Raw genomic sequence first — 27,759 nt, forward strand, 5'->3', positions numbered from 1 at the left:
TTATACGCAGGAGGATCTTCCCATTCATCTCGCGGACGCAAGCGCGCGCACCTTTAAAGCTAATTAAAATTATATCGTCACGGCGCATCGCGTTCGTTCCAAAAACGAGGTCAAAGACCGCCCAGAACTATCCCAGGTGACGGCGGTAACGAAAAAAATTTATTGAGACGAATGGAGCGGCGCAAACAAAATCGTGAAAATTACGGGAATACGTCGTTAACGGGGGATCGTAAAACCGCCGACCACGTTGCACCGAAATCACTTTTGCCCCGGAAAATTAAGGAACCCATTTTAATGGCCAATATAATGCCCGACATAATTGCCGATCCACGTAACTAAATCGCCGAGTATAACTGAAATCTAAGAGAGCAAAAATTGATTACCAATTGCTCGCAGAAGTTATTTTCCCTCTTGTTGAGGAATAATTTATCTCACCTCATATATTACACAGTTCAATGAAAAATTACTTTATTTTTGAAAATAAGAATAGTCACTTTCCGTAATTCTTTTATTCTAAATGCGATTCCAGTTTCCAAATTGCTGTATTACGCACAATTTTGAGAAATTTGTAGCTAAAGTTGCAAGAAAGGATTGTTTTAATGTATTTTTTTGTCATATTACAGCTACAGTATGTTAAAAGAATTTTATTGCAATCGAAATTACATATGTGATTAAGACTTTCAATTCTCAAAAAGAGAGTCAATGAATACTAATTTAATATCAAAATAAATAAATTGACAAATTTATTATGTATATATACATAAATTGCATGCATATATAAATTTTTTCAAAAATTCAAACATTTCTTAATTTTGACATTTATATATATTAATTCTGCCATTTTAAATTTATTAATTTCGATAAATTTTAATGTCTTCCTTTTCAATTTTTCCGCAAAAGATACCATATATTTATTTAACCATGAATATCTATTAATCAATATGTTTAATTTTATGACATAATAAGACTTTTCCAACACGTCACATACCGTATTTATTATATGACAAGATGCATTATGCTACGTGCATATCTACGGTAGAAATAATCGTTTCAAAATATTCGCATTATTTGATTTAAAGAGTTGTAATGCTAGAAACCGCGAAGGTAAAAAGTGAATTTAAATTCTATAAGGTAACAATGAGATTTCATGTCTAATCTCGATCTCAGGTAAACGAACTATTATCGATCCTCTACTTTAAGCGCGCAAAAATATCCATAGCCATATCCACGTTAACTAGATTCTTGCAAATTCGCGTGATAGATCTCGGTAAACACTTTAACACCCATGGCGTGCACCTCCTCGAATCCGAATTTCTCCAAGCTTTCCTTGCAACGATCGTAATACGCGACGATGTTTTCGTAAGGGCTGATGTCAAAGTCGAAACACTGCAATAGTCGAAAAAATAGTCACAGCACTCTATCTATACAGGCTCGATAAAGTCATTCCTTGCGAAGAGGCTCACCAATATCACACATATAGTTGTACTGATAGTGAAATCAGCGATAGTCAAGTTATCACCGGCAGCGAATTCTTTACCCTCGAGAAGAGAGTTAAGCACCTCGAATGATTTCTGCACTCTTTCCAGATCTGCCTCGTTAATTGAAGAAGCCATACCTCGCACCACTGGTATCTATAAATAATAATAATTTTGTTTATCGAGTCAAAAATATCGACAGAAATATTATAATACAATATGAATAATATTATGTAAGAAGAATAATTATTTCAACATTCAGCGATATGCCGACAGTTCCGGAAATAAAATATTTCTTCATTTAATGTGAAAATTAGATTAATGTAGCTGGACGTAAATTAACGGGTATTAATTAACAGAGGTAGGAAAAGTTGGCTTTAAAATTTACTATATTGTATAAAGATATATAAATATACATATAAGATGACCACAGTGATTGTGTGAGAGATGTTTGGAGAAACTGAATCGATTATAATATTAATTAGAAGAAAATTGAACAATAGATTAATCAATACATACATAACATTTTATAAGATTGGAATAGAGACTGCCAGAATCAAAATACATCATTTGATCGACTATTGCCTTTTGTTTTGGGTCTTTTGGATAGAGAGAATCATTTTTCGCATATTTGTTAATTAAATAGGCCATAATAGGACGACTGTAACAACATATATTAGTTAGATTGAGTTTAATTATAGAAAAGCGTAAAAAAGGACCTTACTTACCTCTCCCATAAAATAAAGCCTTTGTCGTCGATGGTTGGTATCACATGTTGCGGATTTATCTAAGATAAAAGTATGCTTTAGAGATTTTAGAATTATGTTCTAAGTATCTGAGTTTACAAGTTATGTTGATTATGCGATTTGAATCTTATTTATTTATTTATATTAATAATTAATAAATTTACGCGCAAATACAGAAGCAATACAATCGAAGAACCTGTACAAATTCTGGATTCATATGCTCCCCGTTCATGACATTCACGATTTTTATGTTCAAATGGACGCCTAGAGCCTTCGCGAGTAACATAACGGTGCGACAAGGTGGACTTGGCGGTAAATAGTAACAATCAATCGGCATTTTTTGTCGCTTCCTTGCTTCTCGTCAGATCACTTGCGTTTTTTATTCTCTTCGCGTTTTCTCGCGCGCTTCCCTGGTTTCGCTTCACGAATCGCTCGTTCTGAATATCGTTACTATATAAATAAAATTTTTATATTTGCAACTCTCCAACTAATGACAAGTTTTTAAATCTATATTAGTGTAATTTGAACTTCTAAATAAAAATTATTGAGAAACTCATGTATAAAACTTATACAGTTTAAGTGATAAAGATAAACGAATAAGGAAACAATCGTATAAAATGATTTATAATAATAAAAATAAAAATAATTTTATAAAGATAATTATGTTTTAGTAAGAATAATTAATTACAATTTACAATTTTTGGAATAACAACTTAAAAATTAATTTTTAAGTTAAAAAAAATTATGAAAATAATTATTCAAAATCGATAAAGAAAAATAAAGAAAATAATTATTATTCTTAGTCAATTTATGAAAAATTTAATTTTATTGATAGATTAAAAATAAAAAAATATTTGTTATTATTTGAAATTATATTTAAAATTATTTTTAAATATTAAATTAGGGATTAGTCAGAATAATAACTTTTAATAATAGATTTCGAAATTACACGTCTAATTGCAATGATATTATACATATAAACTTCTCGTCTGTTTGTCGAATCTAGTCACACAGTTCGAAAGTAGAACACACAAGATATTTCATTGTGAAGAACTAATTTTCTAAATCACGTCTGCGGGAAAGCAATTCTCAATAAATATAAATTCGCAATTTATCGCAAAAAGAAATGGTATCATAAATATGAGAAAATAAGTCTATGATTGATGTCGAAAGATGAAGCGAGATTATTAAAATGATAAATAATGTAAAAATTGACTATAATAACAAAATATGATGTTATTTGAGTAAACGTTTAACAGAGAATAATATTTTTCTATCAAATTAGAGTAAGTTTATTATGTGTTCTTTACTAACAAGTTGAGATTGATATTCAATTAAACACATTAATGGAGCGCAAAGAGTATTTGCAATGCATAAATAATATGAATATCCACATTTCGTGAAAACATCGATCTCATCGTTCTAATTATGGTTAATGTAGTAATTCCGTTAATTAGTACGCCATTAAATGATTTTCAGATATGAACCCTTACCTGCAACCCTTCACAAACTCGATTGATTGATACAAATCGATGATACTTGCAACCGTTACGCATCAGACTAATTAATTGGCTTATCGTTCGTTTGGGTCAATGAACTATCCGAACCGTTAGGAATATGTCGCTCATCGCTTCTTCAAGTGGCGAATAGGTTTTTCATGGAAAACAGCAGGCGTATAAAAGTGAAGAAAATGCGCGCGCACAAACGATTTGCAAAGTTGCCATAGCAATAGTGTACCGCCAAACAAAACCGCGATATTGCAACGTTGACATTATCCGTCACGATCGAAAGTTCCTGGTAAGGTCGATCGATCGCTTAATAAAAACAGGAAGAACGCCCAGTGAATGTAACTTGTCGTATACTCTCTTTTTCTCTTTCTTTCTCTCTTTCAGACATAACAGTTATAAATAAAGCAAGAGAAAATGTATATAGTAAGGTATACATTTTCTCTTTACTCGATTAATAGCGTAATCGACAATTGTTTCAGAAGATAAAAAATTTTCAAGCACACACACATTCTGTGTTCGATATATTTTTTTATTTTTTTATTATATAAATTTTTTTTAAATAAAACAAAATTTTTTATAGAAGATTTCGTTGTTGTATACTTTAATGTACAAAAGATGTAACACAACTCAATAAAAAATAATTTTTTTGAAATACAAGACTAACAAAGTAAGACTTCGTAATTTTTTGATGCTGAATACATTTCGATTTTTAAGCTGCTTCATCATGTCATAATTTTGAAAAATTTTCAAAAATGCAAGAGAGTTATAATTAATAAATTTTTCTGTATATGTAGAACTAATGATTATATTTTTTTAATGTTTACGTCTTATTTCTCAGTATATACAACACAATAGAAAAATATAAAATATAATCAAAATTAAACTTGATAAATAACAACTTTTGTGGAATAATAAAAAATTATAATTATATTTATACTTAATATATTTTTACTTAAACTAATATTGATTAAATAATACGTTACTTAATGCACAATAATTTTTTATTTAGATTCTCGATATATCTCTTTTTATCTTTCCCGCTTTAAACATTACCTTTATAATTATTTCTGTGTGTAAAAGTAATATTTCTGTGTAAAAGTCACGGTGTAATTTATAAAACCAACAAGAATCAATATTCATGCAGTAAAGTTGAAAGAATAAGGCTGGCAATGACGTTAGTGGCGAATTATATAAAGGTTCTGGTGTACCTCGTCATCATTACACTTCATTTTCTTAATTATAGCGTGACGCCCAACGACGAATAAAATACAGAAGCTGCACGAAACTATTCTTTCCAAACGCGTATGTACATTAGCGAGCCAGATAATAATCATTAAAACAAAATAAACACTTGACGTGGCGAGTACATTATTTTCGAGAGAATCTTACATTTTCAGTATATTTTTCTTTTGCACCATCTGTGTATCTAACGTTGGAAATTGATTTCCGACGAATCGATCACCTTCAATCACCCGACAACATAATTACAACACAACACAACCATAAGAGCGCTTGTATGAGTTGTATGAAAATTCTAGCATTTTCTGAATAAATATTTCTGCAGTAACAATTTTCTTTATTATATGCAATAAATGTAAATATATATATCACTCCATTTGATAAATGTCTACTTATCTCCGTCCGTATATCGCTTTGTACTGTTGCTCTGACATGATACGTATACACATATATCGACCGTTCGCTACTAAACCATTACGCGCAATTATGCAACAACCGGCATTTCTAATCAATGTGTTCGATGCCGTTGACGAGCCATCTCCACAGTCACAGAATCCAGTCTGTCCGGAGGCGATAAGAAATTGTCACCTTTATTGGCTATTGCTGTTGAATATTAAACCGATTTTGTTTTTCCTTAATTTGTTTTTTGTTAATTTGTGATAAATATATTTATATTTATATTTTTTAAATATATTTACATTTAATTAATAAGATTTATAAGACCCTCTCATCCACAATTGATTCGTCAACTGTCCAAATTTAATTTACTGAAATGTTATTATAATAACATTATAGTTTTATATACATAATTTGTATATATGTATATATTTAATAATAATTATTAACTGATGATTCATAATAATAATAAAAAATAAGTTATGTTATAAATTGTTATAATATATTAATATTATATATTGTGTTGAATTATATTAATTAATTAATAACTATAAAATAGAAAACTTTTATTTTTAAAGTCAAAAAGTTTCTAATATATAAAATCAAATTCCAGGTATGAAAATGACTAGTAAGAGCCAGGCACAGATATTAGGTATAATAAAATTATTTTTTAATTCCTCTATATTTATTTTGATTTAAATATTTTTAACAACAATATTTTTAAATTTAATTTTTATAAAGCATGTTTAAAAATATTTTCTACGTATAATAAAAACTTCTAAAAATTGAATAGCAAATCACTAATAATGGTTGCAATATGTGAAGAAGTTCTGATAAATAAATTCAATTCTAACCGCTTATGTGATAATCGACGTTATTAACTTAACCGTATTATGTTAGTTTTGCGAACTAATTTGCTTTGTAGAAAACTTCCAAGTATAATTGTATTAAAAGTTTAAACATTGATCGAGCCACAACTGGCTAATAACTCGATAGAGCTATTTATACTGCATAATGCATCTTATATTTTCCAAGGAAGTTGCTAGACGATCAACCGCGAGAGATAAAAAAATTGCTCATCCAGTTTTGATCAAACAATCTTATTGTTAAATATACAATATATTAATTCAGAATCGTACTTTCATTTATATTATCTCGTTATGTGTGCCATACATTAGTCTTTCGCGTACTACTAGATGAACCATAGGTTTATAAAGTCTGTTTACAATCAACAGTCGATCATGTTGCATTTGTTTGTCACATTTGCATTATGATCTCTATCAAAATAAATTAGGTATTTTTTATTTTATATCTTATATACGAAATTATATTTATGTAACACAATGATAATATAATAATAGCTACATATTCTAATATTTCATAAAATAAGATTATTGTGTTAATTTCATGATATAGTATTTTGAAAACTATTATTATCATCTTTCCGGTTTATATATAAATACAAAATTATTTTAATACAAATAGTCTAAATTTTAACATCGATTATACACATTTTAGCTACATATCGTTACACTTTCCATTTTCAAAAATTAACAAGTTAAAAAATTAACATATTTTATCATGTTTTAAAAAGAAATAGAAGAACTAAGAAAAATTAATTAAAAAGAAATTTAAAAATGTGACAAATTTTAGTTGTCTCAATTAAAGACACTAAAGATTCGAAAATTTATCGATTTTCAGAGTTTTTCAATTTTTTTAGAGTATATATGAAATATAAAATAAACTGTTAGTGCGCTATTTGCAACTACATGCAAAATTAAAGTGTTGCATAACGGAAGAAGCTGCAGAAAGCTAATGCACCATGTATTTATCCAATTATGTACAAAGTATTCAGAAATTATACATTAAATTACGGATTATTTACAAAACACAAACACGTATATAACTTTGTTTTTAACACAAACATTAAGTTATATACGAGAGTAAAGTTCATTTTTTAATACACCAACTTCAAATATCTTAATATTCAATTCCACGAATATACGTTCGATTAGAAAGAAATAATGTCTGATTAAAATTAAAATCCGGATTTTGTCATTTAATTATAACTTATTGTTAGAGAGGCCAACTTGTAAATTCGCTTGTACAATATTTTAAGAATTATCAATATCGCGATGTTAAAACTGTCAGTTTTTTCTCAGTTTTAAAACTAGCATTTGCTTTTAATACTAGTAGCAATCATTGCATTTATTTATATCTCTCTCTCTCTCTCTCTCTCTCTCTCTCTCTCTCTCTCCACAGTGTATATACACTATGTGAAACATAATGTCAGTGTAGGAAGGCAATCATTGAGGCTCAAGGCCACGCTCAGCCTCGCACTTTTTTTTTCCTTGCTCGAAGTCTTTCATTGGTTTTTACGGTAGACGGGATTTCGCAGAAATAGCTTGTGCGACTTATATAGATGCGCAAATTATTCGAAATCGAATCTTTGACTGTTTTTGCAAAATCCTATCTTTCATAAAAACTAACGAGAGACAACTACTCGATAGAAAAGAAAAACCGTGAATCCTAATCAATCAAATTTTAATGTCTAAAATTCTGAATTAATTAAAAATTTTGAAATATAATAATTTTAATTACAAATTGCGTATATATTGAGAAATTTGTGTAAATTCATATTTCTAATGTATGTAATATATGTAAAGCGATGCAAGAAGTAAGTAAGAAGTAATGTATTAAATATGAAATAATGTATTAAACATATAAATGCATTAAACATGTGAGTACAATAAATAAATATGTGTGATAAGAGCATTTTATTTGACGTAAAACTGATAAGCTAAAAATACTATGGTTCTTGTAGTTAATAATGCGATAATTAATATATAGATAACATAACATAACATATAAAATAAAACATTATTGTACATTATTGAAAACTAGGTCAGAATTTAATACTTTAGTTAATTTATGATTTTTGCCTGACTGCTTTAATTACTGCGATAATGAATAAAATATATTTTACATATACAATATCAATTTTATTTTAAATATTAAATATACATTAAATACACATATTGTATCTTAAAGTAAATTGATATCATACGGACATATAATTCGGGCGTCAAAGTTTTTTCTTACTATCTTCATGTTTATAATCGAATCCCATTAATTTTGAGATTTATTAAATAATATATGATACATATCTAAGAATACAATAGATAAAAGAGTATAACACTTTGTAATAATTTAATACCAAAAAGATGGAACGTTATCTATTAACGGATTAATGTTATGTCACCGAGGCAGGCGTGAAAGAGATAAGCGCGTTATTTGTTTTTTTCTGTATTCTTCTGTCGATATCAATCTTGCTGTGTCATTTACCGAGCACAACACGACAATGCTAAAACTTTAAAATTTCTTTCTTTATACAATGTAAAGAGAAGCATGATCAGCAGTTTTCACACGGTGACGAATCATGGGCCGACTGGAGCTAATTACAGCCGCTGGTTCAATTAGCGGATGAAAGAGTAATACGCGAAAAGCGTTAATAAATTAAAACGCAGCGCGTAATCAAGTTTACTATAAAATTTGAAGTCGCGAGGCTTATCGAAAAGCCTTTCTTTTCAAAGATAAGACCGACTTATCAACAGCGTATCTTTGATGTCTTAATATGCAAATAAGTGTTGAGTCACGTCGAACGGTAGGTGCGCCGTTTCGGTAGCAAAATATTGAATAATGAACTTATGCAAATCTCTTTCTCTTTTAACAGACGAGCTCGACAAAATTTTTCAGAATAAAATGTCAACTTTCGTAAACAAGAGTAATTGGATAGTTGAGCAGAGTTATCGACTTGTGTGAAATAAATTTATCGCTATATCAATAATCTCTTAATTATGTCGATTTATTAATGCTTTTTCAATCTTGTAAAGTCATTTATCATTTATCACTCGTTATTGTTATTCAAACGATTATCGAATATGAAAAAGTCATGATGGAATTTTATATTAACATTGAGAACCAGTGACGCATATAATTGATCTCACTCTAACGTGCGTAATTATGTGAGGCTGTCCCGTGACTCGGACTCTATAAATAGATGGAACAAACAAGTTGAATAGACAGTCCACGGTACAATCTCGCTGCCGCTTCTTCGGAGCTACTTATACAATCTCTAGGTTTAGTCCGTTGTGACTCTCTCTCTCTCTCTCTCTCTCTCTCTCTCTCTCTCTCTCTCTCTCTCTCTCTCTCTCTCTCTCTCTATCTCTATCTTTCTCTTTCTGCCTCTCTTACATTTCTCTCTATCATGAATAATTCGCCAAAGCTTGCTAAAACTGACAAAATTATTTCAACGATTAAAAATTTGTGATTCACAGTGCGCGAGTTTACAAAGAATTCGAGTGCTTGTGTCATTTTTTTTCGTAATTTATAAATGTGAAAAAGACCGCGCGCTAATTATATGAAAAAAATGGCCGCCGTGAAAATCGATCAATGCCGATCAAAAGTTCAAATGAGCTTGATCTTTAAAATATGCTAATTTTTAAACTAGTTTTTGTCTAAAAATGAGCCCATCTGATCGGCATCACACAAAGTACACTTTTCCATAGTTTTGGTCGATTTTAACGGCTACCATTTTTTCATATAATTAGTGCGTGGTCCTTTATGGAAAAATATGGAATTATTTGCCACATCTATTACTGTATTGTAAAATTACAGCCTTGGCCAAAAATATAAAGCACTTTTAATTAAAATAACAAACAAAATAGAGAGTTGTGAAATTAAAAAATAGTTATAAAAAATTTAACGTTTATTTAAAAAAAATCAATATTGACAACTATTTTTTTATTTTACAATTCTAGTTTATTTAATTGTTATTACAATTAAAAATGTACTTTATACTTGTAGCCAAGGCTATATCTTGTAAAATACCAAAATTGATAAGTTTTAAATAAATCGACATAAAGTAACGTAAATTATATATGTATCAGTCATTTACATGTACTGATATACATATAACTGTACAGTTATATTTAAGAAAGCGTAGAAAAAACCCGTGGCTTATAGTTGAAAATTATTTTATGCCACTCGAATATATGTCCGACACGCGATCGATTGGCTACTTCATTAATAACGCGACGTGTGTTTTCGCAGATTTTAAAATGCCCCTCGATCTTTACCAAATTACCGGAAGCCCGCCGTGTCGTGCCGTGCTTTTGGCGGCTGCAGCGGTAGGAGTGGATCTAAACTTGAAAAACATTGACCTTACGTCCGGTGACCATCTGAAACCCGATTATCTTAAAGTAAAATAATCAACTTCTTTGAAACGCATCGAAACATTTAAAAAGATGTAGAAAGAATATTAGAAGATTTTTAATTACAAATGCATAAAAGATTAATGTTTGAAAAAATTGTATTCTTGATAAAAACAATTATGATTAATGCAAAAGATTAATGCAATTTATTTATATAAAATTAATATAATAATTAATAATGCTTGAAAACTTTTTAAGAGTTTTAATTAGAAATTGTTTAAATGATTTTCCAAAATTGATAATGCTGTACTATTGTAGTATAAAAAGTGCGCGCGTTTTTAAGGATTTTTAAAAACATTATTTTTAAATATAAAAAATGTATAATCTTCTCTTGGCTTTTACATTTTACCAATTAGCTTGTTGAGTGAAAAGATATTCTAAAACTTCAAGATGATTTTTCGTTTAAATAATTATTACTGTGTATCTGAATATATGTAGATAAATCCACAACATACGATACCTACACTAGATGACAATGGTTTTTATTTGTGGGAAAGGTAAGGTAGAAGCAATATATTGATATTTAGTAAGTATATATCACAAATTTGATATCTCCCCAAAAAATTTAGATATAATATAATATAAACTATTTATTATTTTTTATTATTTACTTATAATTATCTACTTATTGTTTATTATCATTGAGATTTGCATACGTTTTGTAGCCGTGCGATCATGACGTATCTAGTCAGTAAGTATGGCAAAGATGATTCTCTCTATCCAAAAGATCTAAAAAAACGAGCTCTGGTTGATCAGCGACTATACTTTGACTTGGGAACTTTATACCAATCGTTTGTTGATACTTACGTAAGTAATTTTTTTATCGTACAATACTTGATAATTTATATATATAACACGAAATGATTAGCAAAGTCGATGGTCACGTATGTAAAGATAACATTAATTGTAGTATACATGGTTCTTTGCCGACGTCGCTCCGACTCAAGCCAAGTATGATAAGATGCACGACGCGTTGACTTTTTTGGATAAATTCTTAGAAGGTGAAAACTACGTGGCGGGGAAAACTTTGACTCTCGCTGACCTTGCTCTGGTTGTCACTGTTTCTAACTTTACGGTAGGAAATTAGTTAATTGCAAATATATTGTCGATACGCTGGTAAAATAACTGCATAACAATAAATTGAAAGAGAATAAAGTATAGTTGTAGACTATCATATATGTTACATGTAATAAATTTTTATATTTTTATTTAATTTGCAGCTTTATTAACGCATTTAAATTTGAAATATATGTATACTGATTTATATATATATATATATTTAAGTATTAATTACACTCAATTAAACTTACATATATAAACTACATTTAAAATATATAATTTATTTATATAAAACTTATAATTTAAAATATACATATGACATATACGATTATCAGTTTTATTGTAAAATATTTGTATATTATGACTCTAATAACTTAATTATCAACATTTTTCTTCTTGCAGCTTGTGGATTACGATTTGAGTAAATATGGTAACGTTCTGAAATGGTTTGCCAGGATCCAGAACGAAGCTGTTAAATATAAGGAGGTCGAAACCAAAGGCATGAAAGCCTTTAAAGATTTCACCGATAATATAAGAAAAAATAAGAATGTCTGATTTTTTTATCAATTTGATGCTTGCATAATGTACATTGTATGGATATGGTGTGCTTTAATATCTATACTAATATCTATACTAATTTTTATTGATCTTGTATTATTGAGAAATGTAAACAATATTTTGTTTCGTATATAAACTTATCAATGAAAAAAATACACATAAGAGTTATAACTTTTCAATATATTTGCTCTCATGATCGGAACATAGCCGTCATCAATGGCAATTTTTGTATGCCTTGAAAAAAGGTTATGAAGAAAGAGGAAGGGGATGCTCTGCGAACTACTTGCACAAACACTCTATCGTTTCGTTCGTGTCAAACTTTTGGTCGCTCAGAGCCTCTTTAAGTGGCCCGAACAGATAATCACAAGGTGATAAGATATAGAAGATGCTCCGGTATGTTCTACTTTAGTCGTTCAATCGTGCACACCATCGCCACCGAATGAGGGCGAACATTATTGTGTAATAGAATCGATATAAAACAGTACTTGGAGATATGCTCCAATTTATAATTTTATTCATAAAAGGTTGCAATAATATACTGCATTCGTAATGCATTGTATAAAAAAATCACATCTGAAATCAGATAGTCTTGTGATGTTGTCTAATTTTTGGATGACAATAGCTTGCATTTTTCATTGACCCTTTTTGAATTTTTTCATTTATTTCAACACTTGCATAATAGGATGTCTCAAACTGCACTCGCAATCTACATCAAATTTCGGCGCCAGATATATTTTCGTTCGTTAAATATTTTATGATTATCTATTGTGACATAGACGGATACTAGTTGCTATATAGTTCATCGTGCTGTTACTGACTAAAGAGCCGTAATGTTCTACTTATGGTACGTTGTCAGAAACACTTATTCTCACACTTAATGCAGCCGTTTTGGCCTAAGTTAATACTCCGCTGTTTTATACGAAAAGTATCGCTTATATTTGAACTACCCTCGTATATTATATGTATATATATATATATATATGATAGGAAAATATTATATACCTTTCACAAAGACAAAGTTATAAATTCTTACCTCTGTGTTGGTCACTTAACAATGGGAAAACTTTTAGCATAGTTTGAGGGCTCTGTCTTTGGAGAATCTTGACCTAGCTCGCGGCAGTGCTTTGTTATAAACAAAAAGTCCCCGCGGCAAAGTGACCAAACCAAAATCTTCCTCTCTCCACTTGAAATTCTGTTAACAGGTAAATTCTACGTTATTGATCGACATTGCAGAATTATATTATGTATAAGAGAAGGAGAAAGAGAGAGTGAGAGAAAGAGAGAGAGTATACACAATGTTTCGAAAGTTGCATCAAACAATTAATAATTAATATAATTATTCCAAAGATTGAATTTCTTCCCATTACATGTATAATTTACTTATGCATTTTATTGTAATATTTTATTAAAATATGTACATATATATGTATTTATGTGCAAAAATTTATTTATTTGTAAAAATTGAAGCATTGCTTATGTCAAGTTTTTCATTAAGTAAGCCTTGGGAGATCTAAACTCAAACTTTTCTTGGAGTAAAGTAGAATATATATATATAAACTAACTTAAAAACAGAATACTGTTATCAGTTTACATAACGCTTAAATTCTCAAAATGTATCAAATTTCTAATAATTCTGCAACTATATGCATAATTACCTTTTTTTAAATATAATTTCTAAAACTTGTAATTAAATATGCAAGGAAGTTGAGCTCTGTACAAATCTCGAGACTGATGAAAAAACACAGATTTATAACGCTACAAAAATTGCTGAATTAAAAAGTGTTTTTTTTTTTATTTTTTAAATGCACGTTTACAAATTTGTAGAAATTATGGTATTAATCATTTTTTTAATTTGAAATTTTTTTATTTCTACGCTGCATCTTTTGTAAGAACAATTTTCAAGCATATGTCTATATTAATAATGAGTCTTTCGACAATTGTGAATTCTCTCATTATGTACGTAATTTATCACTCATATTTTTGTCATAGAAGACTCGATTGTCTTCAGACTTGAGGTTTATTTGTACTTTAATGAACTCCATACTTAAGGCAATATTTGAGTAATAATTATATCATAAGAACTCTCGCTTACATTTGTCGTATTTCATCAGTAATTACAGAAATTACAGAAAATGTAGAAAATATAGAAAAACTTCGATCTTCTTCCTTTTTCTACTCTAGTTTCTGCGCCAAATGTAGCCACATAAAAAGATATAATGCTGTTATATTAGTGTTACATTTTTTAAAAGTTATTCTCAGCATTCTTAAAATTACATTATATGATAGATAATAAATAAATATTTTTTTCTCAAATACTTACTTAAATTGTACATTATATAACTTTTAGATATAAAATAATACATAGCTATCTATCCATCTATTTCTAATAAAGGTCAGATATCCCGCCTATGTCAGTTATACTGAAACGTACGTCGGTATATCGATTGATGAGAACTTTGCGCAGTTCAGTCTTTGCACGAACACGGGATTGCATGTGTATTCGTTTTCGCGAAACAAATATTTTACATATGAAATAATTTGAAATTGACAATAACGCTTGTATAAGCGCGTTTTACACATACCAACATAAATACAAAGAAACGTATATATTCGTAAATAACAAATTGAATAGCGTAAGGCCAAATATGCCCGTGCAACTGTATTATTTTCCCCCGAGCCCACCTTGCCGAGCCGTATTGCTCACGGTAGAAGCGATTGGACTCGAAGTAGAACTAATATTGGTGAACATGATGGCTGGTGAACATTTGACACCGGAATATGAAGAGGTATAAAAAATTGACAACCGTATTTAGTATTAATAGATAAAATAGTTTTGTGTAAAAAACTGAAACGCGACATTATTCTCTTTTTTTTCCTAGTTAAATCCACAAAAGACAATTCCCTTTCTAGTTGATGATGATCTCAAGTTATCGGAAAGGTTTGTAATTTTGTAGAAACACTCAAATGATATATCTATCGGGGTGTATCTCTTTTACAGTGTGTTCATTAAAGTACAATGTTTTAGTCGAGCTATTATGTCTTATCTGGTTGATCAGTACGGCGAGAATGATACATTATATCCGCGAAAACCGGAGGCACGTGCTCTAATCGATCAACGATTATATTTTGATCTTGGCACGCTTTTCGCGAGTGTGTTGGATTATTACGTATGTAATATACTTAATTATTTTTAAATAAAACGCGATCTCACGACAAGTTCCGTCACACAGGTGCCCGTGTTAAAGAAACAGATCGATACGTACGAGCTGGCACAATATGAGAAAATGACAGAGGCCTTCCAAATTCTAGAGAAGTTTCTCGAAGGACATGATTACGTGACTGGACATAATTTGACGATAGCCGACTTAGCTTTGGTCACATCTGTGACCACAGCAGAGGTGATATTTCGTTGGATGTTATAATTATTACAGTTAACAATTAACTATTTCTGGAATAAATAATATCACAATAAACTACTATATTCACTTTTTCGTGCAGCATTCTTTTTTTTTATATAAATATTTTTAACAGATTATATTCACTGTTTTATATATTGTATCTCTCTCTCTCAATAATCTTATCGATATATTTGAATATAATTACTAATTATTGTTAACGATATATGTTCAAGATTTATCTTCAAGAGAAAGATATTTAAACTTATCAATCAATTTATTATTAGGCTGTCGGATTTAATTTGGAAGATTTTGAAAATGTTTCTAATTGGTTGGAAAAAGTACAAACATTTGCACCTGGATACGAGAAGGCTAATGGCGAGCCATGCGCAATGTTCAAAGAATTTATGGAAAACTTACAAGGCGAAAAAGGAGATGAAGAAAAAGAAGAAGAAGAAGAAAAGGAAGAAGGTGAAGAAGAAGAAGAAGAAAAGGAAGAAGGAGAAGAAGAAAATGAATAATATATCATATCAAATTAATTCTGATTGTTTATAAATACAAGTGTTTGTATGGCACTTTAATATGCTACCAGTTAAATTTCAATTATACAATAAGAGCAGCCTATAAAAAAAACTTTATTTAAGCTTTTTTACATGTTTCTTTCAGATCTCATCATTTTCTAGATATACTTTATAAACACAAAGCACAAATTAGGGCAAAATAAAATGGAAACGCAATGCCTGTAAGCACAGTATAAGTTAAAAAATAAATTATTGCTGTAATAATGAGAAGTTTTAATATATCATATTAACAAGTAAATATAAAAATAATATTTATTTCGTTATATTTAAATTTTGCGCTATAATAAATATCTTAAATTTTATGAAAATTCTCATCTGTTGAAAACTTGGAACGAAGACATGAGCAGTTGCCGACTGATGCTCTTACACTTTTCACACTGAATTCACACTCAATGTATGGTATCTCAATCTTTTATAATTTTATATCGTCCGTCGAATAGTAATCTATTGCAGATCACAAGAATTAACATTTTCAAACCAATCTTTACGAGATAACTCGTTACTTTATTTAATTATTTGCGTATTTTTTCCAATAATTTTTCTTCAATATTTACGTAAATTTATCTCATTATATTAATGCCTTAAGTTTTAAGAATAATTTTGGGTTTTTAAATATAAAATATTTAAAATATTGTTTGTTTCCAACAAAATACAATATAAATATATATATATATATATATATATATACATATTGTAACTCGCAATGGTTATCTGGAAAACTATTAGTCTGAAAATAATTTGCGAGTGTAAAAAATAATAGTATTATAGAGATATACTATGTATAATTGATAGCTTACCGACAATATATCCAAGAATGCAGAATATGTTTTCTTGATTTTAATTAGACGTATACAGCATATAAACCAAATATAATGATGGTATCAAGATAACTTTTTTTTTAATTTGATGCTAGCAATATCTTCTATAATATTATACTTTAGGTCTATATATTTTATGCCTCGCTCATTTGTCGTAATAATGTAAAATACGACATTGCAGTGCTTAGTATCTGTTGCATATATGTACATACATACATATGTATTATATATAATTAATCTTATATTGTATTATCGCATAAACTATATTAATGATGAATGAAAATCATAGAAGCAAAATAAATTGATAATATATTGCAGATATTAAATATCTTTAGAAAGATAGAGATAAGAATATTAATTTACATTTATCTTGTTTTGATCCGTGGTACACATGTAAATATTGAGATATAATTTAATTTAATTTAATTTAATTTAATCAGAGAAAAGAGAAATATAATCTCTTATAATAAATAATTATAAAAAACGTAAACAAAGGACGTTTTTAATTATATGAATTTAGATATTAAATAGATTAGAATAAATAGTTATAAGTTATAATTATAGATGCATATTTCTGAACTTATCTTCTACTTTCTGCAAGCTATAAATTTAAAAAATTTTAATGAGGAAAGTGCGCTTATTGTCAGACTGTTGCGATTGTGGATATTCTATCTTGATTTTTAATTGGCTATTATAAAATCAGGCAAAAGGTTAAAGTGTGATTTATATAATATTGCATCCAAAAGATAGCGCGGCACTACACGCAATAAATAAATTTCTTTGCTGTATATTAAAAAAGAGATTTATCAAATCGCACTTACCCCGGTAAAAGTGTCCAAAGACATAACTGCGAAACTTCCAGCAGTTAATACACATGGTCGATGGGCTCTGATCATGATTAAAAGTAATCCTTTCTTTACTGCCTTTCCTGGGCCATTGTCGGGTAAGAGATACCACTTGGAATTATAAGCGGCATCGGAGATAGCTGTGCTTTGCACAATTATGTCATTACATGTCCATGTATAAATAAGTAACTGGATAAGTCCGCCCACAAAGTGGAAGGCAAAAATGCACTTTCTGATAACCACATTTGCCGCCTTCGAAAAAAATTTCTCGTAAAGAATTTTAAAAGATAAAATACTCGTAATAGAGAAAAATCATCCATACTATTTTACTTTCTAGCAACTCTAGCAACTCTGATGAAATGCACTTAATTGTTTAAAATTAGGGATATGTGAGATATTTTAGAAATATAAACTGATTTTGGTAATTTTTTTTTCCAAATTTTTCAGTACCAAACTTATAATTATTTAAAAAAGAATCCAATTTTTTCAATATAAACTTCTCGGAATCTTTTTTAAAATTCTTAAATACGTACATTTTTTAACAAATTATAACTGCAAGATTTTTAGACTTATAAAGTATAGCAGTTGTAAACAAATCAATAAAAGAAAATATAAAATATTTGTATTTTTTTTTTAATTTAAAATACAATACATTAAAAATATAAAATGCAATATAAATATTTCTTTAATATTTGCAAACGCGACCCCCAAAAATATAATAAAATTAACAGGTAAAAAACACAATGAAATATAAAACAAAAAAAGAGAATTAAGATTCGAAAGCTTACGAGTAACTGGAATCCACCGAAGCAGATGACTATACTGGAAAGCAGCAATTGTCCGAGTAATATAACGGCGAACACACGTTGCATGTTATGCACGTAATGTATGAGCATGAGATGCTGCTGTACGCAATCTCGCAAATTCCTAAACGTTAACATCGTGTTATCCGTTTCAGACAGGTGTTTCTGGCCGATCACGATGTTGATGCAATCTTCGGTGATCGTTTCCACTTTATAGGCCAAAATTTTCAATTGCGCGGCCACGTGGATATTGAATGTGCTTACGAAATTGTCAAAACAACAAGTACATATACCCGAATGTATTGTCGAAAGTGACTACAAGATGACAATATTATAATTTAATGACATAATTGCATTATTGAAACTTGTCGCATTTTGATTCATACTAATTGTAAGTTATGCGACATTGCTTATAAATAGAAACAGAAAAAGTTGCATGTAGCAAGATTCGACTCTTGTCAGCCCACATATGATCTAATCAGTTTTCAAAATTGAGTTTATTATAAATGTGCAAATAAGAGAAAGTATAAATATTTGATTAAATAAGTGAATTTTATAATTTCAAAAATTAATATGTCAAATAAGAAAATAAACTAAACTAACTAAATAACTAAATCAATTTTTTATATAAAAGATATAATTTTTATGATAAAGAAAAAAAATGCTTTGCGAAAATTAAATTCTAGCAAAGATTCGATTCAATTCTAAAGTAATATTTTGTGAAAATGTCTAATAAATGCAATATAAATATTATATAACAAATATTTTTTTAAAAATTATTTTATGCATTATTACCTGTATAACATAAGTAATTTCGTAATATGGTGAGTAGTATGGAAAATCGATCCATAGTTTGAATGGTAGAATCTTCTCCGTTTCGTTTGTTCCTTGATTCTCTATTTATGAAAAGTAAAAAAATCTCCTTTTGCTGTACAGCATCGCTTTATGAGTGAGAATTTGAAAGATAACGTTCGCTAATATGACATAAGCAAAAAAAATCGTAACTATACCGAAAAAAGGTGCAAAGATGTAATTGAATGTCGCAATGTAAACGATCAATGTAAAAGTGTAAACCATAGTCGTCCCTAATTTGTCGTACTCTTTCACAATTTGAGTACCGATTTTATCGTAAGTGACACTCCAAAAATTCTTCTCAGCATAATGGATCAAATTCATTATCGTATCGCGATAGAACATAAAGCTACCCAACTTCACAAATATCATTATTAGCAGCAATGTTGTGCATAAATTGAACGTGACAGCCTAGAGTAATAAAATTGTCAACAATTAATTACAACCGGACATAATATTTCATATAAATGCCTTGATAACATGTTGCTTATGTGTGAGCATATGTTAAAAACAACATATTGTACATAATTAAATTTAAAAGCAGATTCTAACTTTACTTTAAAAGTAAAGAGACAATTGAGATGCAGATTGTACTTAAGAGAAGCGAAATCGATTGAACATATTTTGGCAAAAGAAAATAAATACCGAGAAATAAAAATACAGAATAAAATATTACGCTCTAGTATAAAAACAAATAATGCTTTTGTTTCTATCTAAGAAAAACTGTGCGAAAAACGACCGCTGAGTCACTTACGTAAAAGTCGCCTATGCAATGGTACAGATCGATGCCCTCGACAAGAATGGCGAAGATAATCGCCGAAACGGCATAGCCAAACGCGATGCGCAGGAACAGCTGTTCCCGAGGTGTCTCGACGTACCAAAGGCCTACCATTTTCATGAAGACCCGTGTAATACTCACCGATCGGTATTCCTTATTTCGCGTCATGCCGAAACTTGTGATTTTCTTACGGCGCAGCAGCCCTAAGTACATCCGAACGACCGAGCTATATCTCGGCGTAAGTGGCCGATTAGTCTAAGACAGAAAAATTGATGCACATTTATCTCATATTGGTGACAAGCTGCAATCATACGAGTCTTTCTTGCTAAGGCGATCAATCGGTGATGTGTATTCGGTATATTCGCTTGACAATGCGTTAGTTTGCTTCCTTCGTCGTTTTCGCTTCAGTAACAGACTACGAGTTATCGAGATCCATCGTAAATTCCATGTCTATTTGCAACTGTTATGTATAAAAATGTTATTGTGTTATTGTGTAAAAATAGAGGCGAGATTATACATTTAAATAAAGTTTAGTGATTTAATTATTCTTTGATATAAATAGTTTTTTGTGTAATGTTTTGTCGTGATATCGTAATAGACAGGTAATAGGACAAGGAATATTTCTGAAACATAATCTGAATTTTGTATTAATCAAAAGAAATCTTGTCATCTACATCATCTCACTTTATGTATCATACGTTGAATAATTTATTAAAGATCACAAAATTTTGTATAAAAAACTTTAAACTTTACTTTACGAGATGTCTTGTTATCGTTAAATTACTTGTATACGTACTTTCTTTAATAATTTTTTTATTCAATAATTCATATACCTATATAAATTTATTTCATTTATTTTAATATTATTAATATTCTCTATATAAACGTATATTTATAATGATCAAATAGAAAGTTTACTGAAAATAATATCATTTATAATTAATATCATTTATACGTACACTTAAGTATAAATGATATTATATCTGTATTTTTTATCGCATATGTACATTATATTGATAAGCACGAAGATGGTGATATAGAAATAAGATAGATTGATAAAACAATATTTGATTGATTAGTATTAGATAATATAGATTTAATTATTTTTTAAAAATTATACTTACAATTAGTGAATACTTATTTCATAAATTTATCTATTTTCTCTTGCAAATTATAATCTATAAAGTTTAGATAAAGAAAGTACTCATATTGTTACGATTGTGAGTACAATTCTAGTTATTTGTTGACGTATTCTACAATCGACGAAAGAAATAAAATACAATTCGCATAATATTGCACATAAATATCTCGAAAAAAAGCGTGGCTTGATAGTGATGTTTCTTATAATTTGCAATAAATAAATTTCTTTAGCAGGGAAGTTTTAAAGGAAGTTATTCGCGTTGCACTTATACCCATAAAAGGGTTCACAAGGGCATAATTGTGAAATTCCCAGCAGTTAATATATACATGGTCGACGTACTCTGATCATGATCATAATTAGCGCTTTCCTCACTGGTCTTCTGTGGACCATCGTCGGGCAAAAGATACCCACTTGGAGTTATAAACGGAGACAACCGTGTTTTGCTCAATTATGCCATTACACATTTACGTATAATTGTGTGCATAAAGCCGCCTACGAAGTGGAAGGTAAAAATACATTTTCTGATAGCTACATCCGCCATCTACGAATAAATGCGTCACAACGAATTATAGAAGGAAAAATAATACAACTCTTTTAATTATATACAGGGTGTTCCATTTTAACTTTGCCATCGAAATATCTCGTAAAGTCTAAAAGATACGAAAAAATGTTTCAAACAAAAGTTGTGTGGCTTCAAGGGGGACATAAGATAGTGGAAAAGATTTAACCTTGCATAGTCATTTGAAGGTCACCGTCAATTGCTTAAATGGAACCTACTACTTTTCTTTGCATATTCTTGTAGCTTATCTCGAGAGCTTTCCAAAACCCTATATATGAGTTGAATTTCGTTCAGAATTTCCTGAGTTATAAGGTTTGAAAGTTACAATACCCATTACTCAAGATGTACCACGCGGAGGTTGCCTAGTCGGATTTACACCTCTCTTGTGTTCAGAGAAAGATTGGAGAATGATCCAGCCAGTGAAGGCAAAATCGGTGGTTGATCCAGCCAGTAAAGGCTGTCAGAATTGACAGTTTATTCATAATGAAATATTATAAAATCCTTACTAAGAATAATAGTTTTTCTTAATCACTAAATATGCTTACAGTAAACAGTCAAGAGTGGTGTAAATCCGACTAGGCAACCTCCGCGTGGTACATCTTGAGTAATGGGTATTGTAACTTTCAAGCCTTAAAACTCAGGAAATTCTGAACGAAATTCAACTCATATATAGGGTTTTGGAAAGCTCTCGAGATAAGCTACAAGAATATGCAAAGAAAAGTAGTAGGTTTTATTTAAGCAATTGACCTTCACGTGACTTTCAAATGACTATGCAAGGTCAAATCTTTTCTACTATCTTATGTCCCCCTTGAAGCCACACAACTTTTGTTTGAAACATTTTTTCGTATCTTTTAGACTTTACGAGATATTTCGATGGCAAAGTTAAAATGGAACACCCTGTATATATATATATATATATATATATATATATATATGATTTTTATGCGTTATTTTTCAATATATTTCAGAAATTTTATTGAAATTCTTAATATATGTATATTTCAAGAAGAAACATACATCCAAAATTTTTTAATTAATTTTTCAATGTTTATTTTTCAATGTTATATTTTTTTACAGTATCTTTAAAAAATCGTGCAGTATGATTTTCAACGAGAATGGTAAAATCGAGCCCCCAAATGGCGTAGCCGAATGTGTAAGAACAGCCATTTTTCGGTACCTAGAGGTCGACCATTTTTTTTTATAAAGACCTCTATAATACTTACTGATCAGTATTTCTTACCTCATGTGCCAAATCTCGTAATTTTCTCGTAATTTTCTTGACACGCTGTCCTAAGTACATTCGAACGATGGAGCTATCTCGACGTAAATGGAAGCCCATTATACTAACAGGCAGGAAAATTGGCGCGAGCTTACCACGTGCTCGTGACAAGCTACCATCATAGTGCGTCTCCCTTGAGACGATCAATCGGTGGTGCATATATTAGTTTCGATCTCCCCACTGTGTGTGAACAATGTATTAAGCTTTCTCCCTTTGCCGTCAGTCGTGCCACCGAATCTCATCGCAAATTGGATGTTGGCTTGCAATGTAAAACAGAGCGCTAGAGAAGTTGTATTTGTAGATAAAATTTACGTGATTAATTATGATTACGTAATAAACAGCTTTTTTATACATATATGAGTATACAAAAAATGAGGAATTCCTGCACATTCCGATTATAGGGAAAGGATAGTGAAATATTGTATTTACAGTATTTCGTTTGAAAAAATATTATATTTCTTTTGCCAGAAAAATCAGACATTTCTTGGCTTACTGTATAATATTCATATGTACATTTTATATATTGTGTATATATATGTTATTGTACAATTTAAATCTAAAATAATGCGCAAGTCTACTTTAATAGATTTCTGTTAATGGTTACATAAAATTTGATACGTTCTCTGAGAATATTTCTAAATTTTTTCCTCAAAATTTATCGCTTAAATAATTTTAAACTTCTTATATTCTGGCTTATCCACTATCCTCCGATAAAGTTGCGAAGCAAAGTAAAATAGGATACCGCGGTGCTCAACACCTAGAAGAAAATAGGATTAGATATCGTGTATATACAGATATATTCACCTAATATAATCACATATTTTTATGTCAAACTTACCGTCATAAACGTCTCGAGAGATACGGGGAAGAAACCACCAGCTGATATGGAGCAAGGACGCGTGGCTCGCATTATGATCATCAGAATAGCATTTCTGATACCTTTGTTGTCCTTGTGAGCCAAAACTTGCCAATTGGCATTGTATGCCGCATCTCCTATCGCGCGACTCTCGTCTATCAAATCGTTCGACGTCAACGTAATCACGAACAGTTGGAAGAAGCATGCATTTGCGTGGGCGATAAATATCATTCGTCTGACGATCGTACCTTGGCCCTTTTTCAACAGAGATGCGCGATGCGTGAAGAAAGATCAACGAGCCACGTAAGATAGAGATTTACACTCATCTATTTTTTTTCTGGTACCCTCACAATCAATTACTTAACATTGGTTTGTGTGACATATCCTATTCTCTCTTCCCCTCCTCTTCTATCGTTTCTTCCCCTCCCCCTACTCTTCTTTTTCCCCTCTTTCTTTCCTTTTTTATATACTTACCAAAAATATTTGCAAACCCGAAACGCAAAGCAAGATAGCGGATGACAGGAGCTGACAGAGGGTCGTATACATGAAGAGACGTTCCATACTTTCACTGTACCAGATTAACTTGTGATGTATTGTGACGCATTCAATAATTTCTTCGTATACTTGATGTTTCCCTTTTTGAGTGAGCAATTCCACGGTACCTGCCCGTTCGACTTTTTGAAGAATGGTTTCCAGGCGATGATGAAGCATTTTGAACTGACCAGCGGCGTGCATGTTTATCAGTCCTAAGAGATTATCGAAGCAGCAGAAGCACAGCCCTGAGTGAATTAGCGCTATAAACTGTAAAATCATTTAGAGAAAATTAGATTATATTATTTAACAAAGAACGATATGGAAACGATACAAGTGACATAGTCTAACACGTTGGATGCAACGCTATAATTTCCGTTAATTCACTTCAAAATCTAATTAAAGATTACGTATGCTTGAATCTAGAGTCGCGAATGATTGCTAGAAAATTAATTCAGATTCGAATGTCTTTATATTATAAACGAGTGCATGAATACGCTGCGTTACCTCGAAAAAAAAAACTATTTCATAGTTAGGCGTGACGTTTGTCGGAATTCCGATCCAGACATTAAACATGAGTATTCTCTCGGTTTCGTTTTTCCCCCTATTTTCTACAAACAAAAATTTAACATGGAAAATAAATAAGATATCCGCTCGCGCAACAAATGCTACGAAATAAATAAAAGAAAATAGCTTAACAAAAAACATAAGAGATCTGCACTATTCTATTTTCTATTAAATGGACGATGAAAATTTAAAATACCAATTATAGGCGTCAGGAGATACGATAAAACGGCTCCTTGAGTGAAGAACGTAAACGTGAACAATAATATTGTTCCCTTTTTGTTGATCTGTTCTAAAATTTTGCGGCCATATGCATCGTACTGTACGTACCAAAAGTTATCTTCCGTGTATTTCAGCATTGACAGCATTTCTTCCCGATGACGTAGAAAGAAGCATAACTTCAACAAAACTATGACCACTGGCATAGTACTGCAAGCAGTGTACGTGACGGCCTAACATATCGATATAGTTTTTATTTTTATTATTAATATCTAATTTCTAATATAAAAGAAATTATTATTCCGTAAAATAAAGAAATTTCTGTATACTAAACAACTACTTTACACAAAGACTAAATAAAATATGAACGTGTGAATATATGAAAATTATATATGTATATAAAATAAAAAGAATTTAGAAAATTTAAAAAAAGTAACTAAATATTAAACTTATTATGAAAAATGATTATTTAAAGCAAAATTCCAATTTCTGGGCAATCAATTTTATTCATTTTTCGTGATGAAAGAGTTTTCGCTTCTCTTATTAATATAACAAGAATTTTGGTACTCACGTAAATGTCACCTATACCTAAGTACAATTCGGTTGATTCTATCCATAAAGCTAAAGCGATCGCGAATAACGTATAGGCCAAAGTTACATTTAACATAAATTTCTCGAATTTTGACTCTGGAGGCCAATAACCGATAGTCTTCATTAAAAATCTCGCCAATCGTATCGAGAGAAAATCCCGTTTCTTCGCCGCCATAGTTCGCAACAACCGCCACTTCCACGGTTATACTGTATTAACGAGAATTGCACCCTACAATAATAGATATAGAGATACGTAATAGCGGGTATATACGTGCAATTGCGGCACGATCTTTTGATCGAGTTATTTCTCCCCCTCTATTATCTTAGCCTATTATTAAGCTATACAGGAGGTAGTATCAAGTTAGAACAGGAGAAAAGTCTGCGTTATTACAGAGCACACACCCTACGTCCTTTTCGCGGAAAAGAATATATAATGTGTAATGATATATTTGAATTAAAATTGTCTGAATAATAAAAAGAAACGCATCGATATGAAAGATATGCATTCTTTAATCTTTTTTTTTTCAGCTGTTATATTCACAAGATTCTGAAAAGAGTTTTGCAAGGAAGTAGAGATCACAGAAAAAGGAAATAAGGAAGAGTGCTATGCTGCATTTGTAGAGATCGTGAAAAAGTGCCAGTCGAAGATCTCTGTCGCTAAGTCGCACTTCTCTCGTCTTCGTATTTTATTAAATTCTAATAAAGAACACATATATCACACTTGTTTTGTGCAACGGCAGCAGTCACGTATTTGAATTCTCCTAAACCGTGTTGTACATCAAACATGTGTTAAACTAGATTGTTAGCTATAGAAATTTAATTAGTTCAAGAATGAATCAAAAATGAAACATACAGTGCTCTATACTTTATACTACTCTTACAAGCTATCTGAGTTCTTCTAAAGCAATTTTGTCTCGGAATTTTGCGCAGTCTTCAGGAATTCAAGGCAAACAGAATCTTATCATAAAAATCTATTTACATGTTGTAAAATTGTAAAACATAAATTTTAAACTTAATTTTAAGGAAATCAAGGGATAAAAGTATATTAATCTGATAAATGACTATTTAAAATATTTATTTATTTAAATGTTTAAAAAGGGTACTGTAATTATTAATTTGTTAATTAATTTTATAATAGATTTAATTTTATTTATTTAAATTCAATTTAATTTCCTTCATTATGTTTTTCATTTTATTAACATAATCATATACAATCTATTACATGTAAGCCCGAATAGGACTTTCGCTAAAGGGCTTATTTCATTATTTGTTTTTGTATATTGTATTATTCTCGTAATTACATTAAATATTGGTTTTTTATACGCATAATTCTTTTAACAATACTAGAACAACACAATTCTTCGATTTTATGTTAAAAGGAATATTTAAAAAAATAAAGTTTGTTTAAACTCATCGATTAATATTTTTTCACAGAAATTAATCAACAAAAAATTAAAATAGTAATATGTTGTAAATAATATGTTATAATATGTTATCTTATTTTCGATTAATATTTTTGACAGAATTTAGCTGATAACTGTCAAAAATATTAATCGAATTTAAAGTATTATAACATATTATTTAAAACATATTATTAATTTTTATAACATATTATTTTAAAAATTAATTAGCAAATTAACGCTTTAATCAGCTGATTTCTGTAAAAAAATATTAATAAAGCGAAAATTTGCTA

The 27,759-nt window shown here is 29.9% G+C and overlaps 4 protein-coding genes across 8 annotated transcripts; 2 read left to right on the forward strand and 2 right to left on the reverse strand.

Annotated features, from left to right (window-relative positions):
- Nucleotides 1-839: 839 nt before the first annotated feature.
- Nucleotides 840-3,884, reverse strand: LOC145943748 (glutathione S-transferase D1-like). Of its 2 annotated transcripts, XM_083051547.1 has the most exons (6): nucleotides 3,715-3,874; nucleotides 2,418-2,671; nucleotides 2,204-2,262; nucleotides 1,995-2,136; nucleotides 1,464-1,631; nucleotides 840-1,386 (listed from the first exon to the last, which is right to left on the reverse strand). In XM_083051547.1, the coding sequence occupies exons 2-6, from the start codon at nucleotides 2,556-2,558 to the stop codon at nucleotides 1,231-1,233; spliced, it is 666 nt and encodes a 221-aa protein (XP_082907673.1). In that variant the 5' UTR covers nucleotides 2,559-2,671; nucleotides 3,715-3,874; the 3' UTR covers nucleotides 840-1,230. The 2 variants fall into 2 exon arrangements, with proteins under 2 accessions (XP_082907673.1, XP_082907674.1); XM_083051548.1 differs by lacking the exon at nucleotides 2,418-2,671 and having other exon boundaries at nucleotides 3,715-3,884.
- Nucleotides 3,885-9,371: 5,487 nt separating this feature from the next.
- LOC145944018 (glutathione S-transferase 1-1-like) lies at nucleotides 9,372-12,433 on the forward strand. Of its 2 annotated transcripts, XM_083051946.1 has the most exons (6): nucleotides 9,372-9,503; nucleotides 10,477-10,625; nucleotides 11,076-11,134; nucleotides 11,303-11,444; nucleotides 11,548-11,712; nucleotides 12,099-12,433. In XM_083051946.1, exons 2-6 carry the CDS (start codon nucleotides 10,485-10,487, stop codon nucleotides 12,249-12,251), a joined length of 660 nt encoding a protein of 219 aa, XP_082908072.1. In that variant the 5' UTR covers nucleotides 9,372-9,503; nucleotides 10,477-10,484; the 3' UTR covers nucleotides 12,252-12,433. The 2 variants fall into 2 exon arrangements, with proteins under 2 accessions (XP_082908072.1, XP_082908071.1); XM_083051945.1 differs by lacking the exon at nucleotides 9,372-9,503 and having other exon boundaries at nucleotides 10,172-10,625.
- Nucleotides 12,434-14,597: 2,164 nt separating this feature from the next.
- On the forward strand, nucleotides 14,598-16,432 carry LOC145944019 (glutathione S-transferase 1-1-like). 3 transcript variants are annotated; one of them, XM_083051948.1, is made up of 6 exons: nucleotides 14,604-15,040; nucleotides 15,134-15,192; nucleotides 15,280-15,421; nucleotides 15,485-15,652; nucleotides 15,937-16,120; nucleotides 16,316-16,399. In XM_083051948.1, exons 1-6 carry the CDS (start codon nucleotides 14,900-14,902, stop codon nucleotides 16,330-16,332), a joined length of 711 nt encoding a protein of 236 aa, XP_082908074.1. In that variant the 5' UTR covers nucleotides 14,604-14,899; the 3' UTR covers nucleotides 16,333-16,399. The 3 variants fall into 3 exon arrangements, with proteins under 3 accessions (XP_082908075.1, XP_082908074.1, XP_082908073.1); XM_083051949.1 differs by having other exon boundaries at nucleotides 14,598-15,040; nucleotides 15,280-15,349; nucleotides 15,937-16,432; XM_083051947.1 differs by having other exon boundaries at nucleotides 14,605-15,040; nucleotides 15,937-16,428.
- Nucleotides 16,433-16,547: 115 nt separating this feature from the next.
- LOC145943935 (uncharacterized) lies at nucleotides 16,548-26,241 on the reverse strand. Its single transcript, XM_083051855.1, has 15 exons — nucleotides 26,047-26,241; nucleotides 25,456-25,708; nucleotides 25,200-25,303; nucleotides 24,636-24,962; nucleotides 24,144-24,416; nucleotides 24,007-24,062; nucleotides 23,538-23,585; nucleotides 23,267-23,438; nucleotides 20,303-20,581; nucleotides 19,707-19,959; nucleotides 19,492-19,592; nucleotides 18,682-19,011; nucleotides 17,870-18,145; nucleotides 17,028-17,239; nucleotides 16,548-16,674 (listed from the first exon to the last, which is right to left on the reverse strand). The coding sequence occupies exons 1-14, from the start codon at nucleotides 26,239-26,241 to the stop codon at nucleotides 17,183-17,185; spliced, it is 2,724 nt and encodes a 907-aa protein (XP_082907981.1). The 3' UTR covers nucleotides 16,548-16,674; nucleotides 17,028-17,182.
- Nucleotides 26,242-27,759: the final 1,518 nt, after the last annotated feature.

This window comes from Prenolepis imparis, unplaced genomic scaffold (genome assembly GCF_030444845.1).
Source record: "Prenolepis imparis isolate NDT839.2.m4 unplaced genomic scaffold, iyPreImpa1.0 SCAF_12, whole genome shotgun sequence".
Lineage (NCBI taxonomy): Eukaryota > Metazoa > Arthropoda > Insecta > Hymenoptera > Formicidae > Prenolepis > Prenolepis imparis.